Raw genomic sequence first — 6,188 nt, 5'->3', positions numbered from 1 at the left:
GATCCTGTCCTCTCGTCAGGCCTGTCCGAGGCCTGCTTCGAGGCAGCAAATCTTGTTTCTTCACTCAAGGTGACCCCTACACTAGTTAAAAGCTAAGAATAGCAAAATGCTAAATAAAGTAGCAAAATATTGGCAAAAGCTAAAAGCAGCAAGCAGCAAACAACAAGCTAGAAGTAGCTAAATATTAGCTAAAATCTAAAAGCTAAAMGTAGCAGAATRGCTAAAAACTAAAGGTAGGATAGAGCTAGTTGATGCAACAGATAGCTAAAAGGTATAATAACCAAATGCTAAATAAAAATAGTAAAAGGTGAGCTAAAACYTAAAAGTAGCYAAAGCTATCTAAAAGTTGAAGTTTGTTAAAAGCTAAATGTATCAAAGGGTTAAGTAAAATATCAAAAAACTGTTGAACAGTAAGAGTCAATAAGGCTGGCCTAAAGGTAAATACATCAAAGTCAGTTAAATGCTAAATGTAGCATAAGACAAATGCACTGAATCAAYTTTCACACAGTTGTCACAGTGAYGAGCTTTWTGTGAACAAGCTCTAGGTGTGATGAAACATCAGGGGTCAGAGGCCTGCTTCCTCCGACCACATTAAGTCATTGTGGCTCACACACAGATCTCACAAACACACCAGGATGGCAGACAGACGCAGAAGATTAGATTCAGCTGTTGAGTCATCACGTCCACATCAGACAGGACKAAAACAGCGGGCCTGTTTATAGGAGCAGCCATGCCTGGCACATTGGAACATGAGCGACCCAGATGATGACATAAACACAGCTTTCTGTYTCAGGAGAAACAGATTAGATACAACAATGGTTCTACCTTGTGTGGTTGAAATGTTGTTCACTTATGCTTTGAAGCATCAGGGCTGAAGAGGGTTTGGCAGAACCTCTTACCAGAAAGATGCTTATCTTATCAGTAAATTCTTTCTAGAGATAACATATCACATCAAACTAGAACATTTCTGTAAAAGTATTTAGGTTCCAGWGCAGCTATAATGTTCAACCCAAATTAACTTTATTCTGTAAAGCCCAACAGTTATTTGGGATTTACTTTTATAATATTTTAAGATGACAAAATACACATTGGGATGTTTAAACCATATAAAAACTAAAAAAATAAAAAAACAGAAAATAAAAGAAATGGTAACGCTGCTGTGGCTCAGAAAACCTAAAGGGACAGAAAAATTTAGACGGTTCAAAACTGGTGACATTGTCGCTTCAAKTTGAACATTTTTTTTGTAAATATTTCAAAAACAAAAACTTAAAACATATGATTATCTCAAGTCCAACTTTCTGTGACTCATTTAAACTTAGAAAAATATTTTTACAGTGAAAAATTCCTGAGAGCCAAGTGAAGAGGGTTTTTTTCATTTTGTTGCTGTGTATGGGGGAATTCTAATTATTCCTACAAATTGTCTACAAGCTGTAACCAAAAGTCACAACTGCATGTTTTATTGTCATTATTGTAAGGTATTTTGTAAAGCTGAGGCAGAAGTAGCAAGTCAAAAAGCAGAGTCTTCATTGTCAAGCACTGTCACCCTTGAATAAATCATTGGACCTTTCATTATTATTCCCTGAAGCTAGAGGTTTATTCCCTCTCATAACTGGCGTAACACCAACAAGCAGGAGATTTATTTCCTATTGCCATGTTGTCACCACTTATCTATTCAAAATCTTACAAAAATAGCCCAAAACCATCCTTGGGCCTTGTGTTCTCTAAGTTTAGTCCATGAGACAAAAGGGCGTTCATCAGCTGGCGTCTGATGTCACTCCAGACAAAGCCCCACGGGTGTAAAAAAAAGAAAAAGAAAAGAAAAGAAAAAGAACCCTGCACATATCTTTACAACCACGTTTGGTGTGTGAGCCTCAGGAGGAGCCGGCTTCACGGAGAACAGAGCGTTCCTTCTGTTCTGCTGTGACACTGGAGCCCTGACGCCTCCTCTGTCAGCCTGTCAACACGGGCCCTCTGTGAGACTCAGACACAAGGCTGGAGAGTGGGCAGGGTAACACGTCTCTGTCTGACTCACTCACACACATTTTGCTCCCAACAAACCTCTGTGATTTAAGCGTACACACCCAGACTGGAGAGCAGTTTTAATGCCTCCAAATGCAGGCCCTCGCACTGTAACCTGTCATTACAGAGGCAGCTATGTCCTTCAGAGTTGCCATAAGACTCTGAAAATAGATACTGCCAGCTCCACAGTCTGGACTGCTACTTTTAAAGACTTCTGCTGGGAGCAAAACAGACATAAAACATTTGTAACATTTTGAAAAGCTTAAAAAAGAAAAAAAAGGTCAGCATAGAATTGTAGCAATGCTGACAAATGGTATAATACAGTCAACTTGTCTGAGAGACATGCAGCTCTTACCATTTGTTTACTGTGACAGAGTCCAGACAACAGCTAAGATCCATGCTGGAAGAAAACCCAGAGTCCACATTATTCTCTCTGTCCTGCTACTTGCTTTAAAAATATACACATATTCATTCCCACACTGAGTTCCTCTGCTCTTTCCCTGCTCCCAGTTTGTTCCTCCCCATCCCTGGTGCAGAATTACATCCTACCAGCTTCTTAAGGTGTGTGTGTGGGAGGGGGGCCTGCATCGGCCCTGCCCCTCCAAAACATTCTCAGATTTCCTGTTTATTGATTCCCCCCTCTGTATTTGGCAGATAAACAACACGTTACAGCCACTCCTGCAAGTTTTCCACCGTCTCTAAAGTTGAAATCGCCCACAGCAGACAACCAGAGAGCGTGTCCTCAGTCTGATCAGTGAGAGAAACTTGTGGTGTCACTTCCTGCTCTAAGATCTTTGACGTAAGAAATAATTTAAAAAAAACTTTCACCGGAAAAAACTCTGATAAAATGAGTTAGTGAGTGGGACATAATGCAGCCTCCCTTCTTGATCCGTTTGCAACGAGTGCCACAGGAAATGAGCGAACACGTGTGAGTGTTTCTTCAGATGTCCCACAGGGAGCCACGTTTGGCCCACTGACAAACACAGAGAGACAGAGCGAGAGAAAGGCTTCCACTATTGATCTCTGAAGGCTTTTCCCATGGTCAGCGAGCCAGAGAGGAGATGGAAGAAATGAAAGCAGATGATGACTCACGGAGGAGTAAAATAACAAACAAACAGAGGCAGCTAAGGAACCAGATGGACTCATAAAGTCTGCAGGGAGGCCCTCCTCCTGGATGATGATGTGGAGGTTCCAGGAGGAACTTTTAAAATGTGCTTTTGGTTGTGGATTAGTCATTATGGCTGTTTTGCCTACACTAAATAAAGAAACAGATCTGATATAAAAAAGATACACAGTGAATGGAAAAACAAATCAGGCAAACACTGTGAAAATGTAGAAAAAAAGTAACTTAATGTTTGCAACAAATAGAATAACTTTAAATAATTGGCATTTTATGGTGTATGTGAATGTTTTACAGTGTCCTGACATGACGTTTGTCGTGAGTTGATGTTATATAAGTAAAATGAATTGGCTAAAATCAGAGTATCTTGTGAGCACTCTCATGTTATTATGATTAGTTGCTTCCTGAGAGAGAGAGAGAGAGAGAGAGAGAGAGAGAGAGAGAGAGAGAGAGACAGAGACAGAAACAGAGACAGAGACAGAGAGAAAAAGAGATTTTTTTTTATACCAAGATCATTTTATAATGAGAAATGACAGAGTTACAGCTGTTTTAGTCAAACTTAGAGAAAACCACAGGTGCAGTTTTGTGGTTTTACAAGAAGTCGTGTTCAGAACACAGTAAACATTGTGAATGACTCACAACTACTATCACAACACATTTTAGGTCAATATCTGCTATACTGACTTGGAAACCATCAAATATGTTGGATTTTTAAAACTGATATAACTGACTAAACAGATGCACTGATTCCTTTGTGACATCTGCCCACACAGTTTAATCTATCACAGCTACACACACACAAAACACACAATATATTTCTGCTCACTTAAAGTACATTAGTCGACGCCTAAAGCCCCAAAGGCAGCTGGATCTCACATAAGCTGTTCATTCTGTAACCTCTAGAAAGAGGTGACGTCCACCTGCTCCTCACATGGAGATCATTTTAAAGACAATTATACGAAGTTAAATCACTGATGATGAAGAATAATTCAACTGAGCCCCTTTATCGTTTTATAACTAGAAAACACACACTTTATAAATTAAATAAAATAGTTTATAATTACCCAAACTGGCAAAAAACATTTTCTTGTCCCCAGATGGCTTCAGTCCAAAGAATAAAACCACAAGTTGAGGCATCTTCCCACAACTTTGACAGAAAAAATGTTCCCAGGTTGTCTCCCCTTTTTCTCCTCCGCTGCCGAGTTTCTTTCAAAGTGAATATTTCCCTGCATCATCTTTCTGCCAGGTCCATCCCTCTTTCCAGCCTTTCTTTTTCTCCTCCTTCCTTGTCCCTTTTCCCACCTCAGTGAGCCCTGTTGTGTCTCAGATAGGATCTGTGGATTTCCTCAGGAGGTTGAGCTAAAAACCTTTTTTAAATACGTTGTTTTGCTTAGTTTGTCCCATAACAATTTTCACAAAAAAATTAGTTTACCTAACTATAACTCATCAGCTATAAACAAAAAGTGTCTCACGCTTTTTTGCTTTATGCAGGAGGTGATGTTAGTAAAGTAAAATGACTAAAATACATTGCTTTCAAGGAGTCAGACATTTTTTCTTCTTTTCCTTTTCCTTTTTTTCTGAGACAAACAGTTTAGAAATGTATAAATATCTCAGCCTCTGAGGACCATCTGGACTTGGCTGGAGTGTTTGGGCTGGATGTTGGACACGTCATCAAGGCCTGGGTAATTGGTTCAGCCTGTCCTGAGCTCAGTTCAGACTTGTTGCATCATTTTTATTTATTTTATTTTTTTAACTGGCAATAAAATAGGAATAAATCTTACCACACTTCCTGTTGTAAGATATGATTCCAGCTGTGCATCTCTGAAGCATGACATTAAACACCACACCTGTACATGAAATATGTCTGAAAGATGTGTTGTTGGGTCCTCTGGAGTTTTGACACAACGCTGAGTTTTTAAGATGCTCTTCTATGGGAGCAGCTTTAGTCAGAAACTGTCTTCAGTTGATATTATAAACAGACTCGAATATACCTGCATGAATAAACACAGAAATACTGACCTCTGGTGGTCAAACCTGGGAACAGCACCTTCAACACCATGCTGCAATTTCTGCACTATAAAACTGTGCTTAGCTACATGTTTTACAAAAGAAAAATATATTTTGTTTTACTGAAACGAGACAGTACTGTGCAAAACACATGAGTCATTCCTCATTCCTTTTAATTGCTTATTTCCAAGGAGCCAGACTTTGTTCTTTTTAAGAGATGAGAAACACAGCTTCAGATCTTTCATTAAAACWTTCCACTCACTTTTAGTTCAGTACCTGTTATTTATCTGAGGCATAGGTTTAGTTTATTAACTTAGCTGCTTTCGATCATCCCAAAAAAATTAAATGTTCAGAGATGGGGCTACAATCTACCCCCAACATTTGTTTTTCAAGCTTTAAAAAAAAATAAACACTTTGACATCCCACCCAGTGTGAGTAGCTTTAGTATTTTATTGTTCTATGTAGTTGTTTTAAACTGTCTTATTTTACTATCGTGTTCAGCACTTTAGTTAAAACTTGTTTKAAATGTGCTTTATGAATAAATTGACTTGGCAACTTGATGCTTCATATTTCCAAAAGTTTGAAGGATGATGCATCTCATGTTTTGTATTCCTAGTTTCTCAAACATTAGAATTTTAAATCTGCTGAGAAATAGTTGAGGCCTAACACGTCCAGATTTTAAAGCACTGCATGCTTTTCCAGTTGATTTGTTAATCTACCTTTACACGTAACAGTACATAGATTTGTTTACTACAGAAATGCTTGCATTTCGTTGTGCTCATGTTGGCACACACAGGGTGCCCTTGTTCGTTCTTGTGTGCAAAGGAAACACCTGGAGCAACATGCAGAAACAACTGTTAGAACATGGTATGTAGGGTTCAACCACAAAAACAAGTTTAGGTCTCTGGTCTAAAAACACGTGAAACAAGTTTACTTTTAGGAGTATCTCATCAAAACTAAACCCTACAGATTTTAACAAGACAAATTTGAGGTTTTGGATAAGTTTGAGCTTTATGTGGTGCAAATTCACAAGAAACCAAAA

General features: G+C 38.7%; 1 protein-coding gene across 6 annotated transcripts in view; it reads right to left on the bottom strand.

Moving 5' to 3' along the window:
• Positions 1-4,322, bottom strand: part of phldb1a (pleckstrin homology-like domain, family B, member 1a) — a gene marked incomplete at its 3' end in the record, with an annotated part of 29,894 nt that extends 25,572 nt beyond the window's left edge. For 3 of the 6 annotated variants that reach the window (XM_014006654.1, XM_014006657.1, XM_014006660.1), the window contains 1 exon segment: positions 2,375-2,549. In XM_014006654.1, the coding sequence (XP_013862108.1) occupies positions 2,375-2,377 (3 nt within the window). 6 annotated transcript variants of the gene reach the window in all.
• Positions 4,323-6,188: the final 1,866 nt, after the last annotated feature.

The sequence above is a fragment of the Austrofundulus limnaeus genome, unplaced genomic scaffold (genome assembly GCF_001266775.1).
Source record: "Austrofundulus limnaeus strain Quisiro unplaced genomic scaffold, Austrofundulus_limnaeus-1.0 Scaffold37, whole genome shotgun sequence".
NCBI lineage: Eukaryota > Metazoa > Chordata > Actinopteri > Cyprinodontiformes > Rivulidae > Austrofundulus > Austrofundulus limnaeus.
Note: the sequence above shows the minus strand (reverse complement) of the source record. Positions and strands in the feature narration are given on the sequence as shown.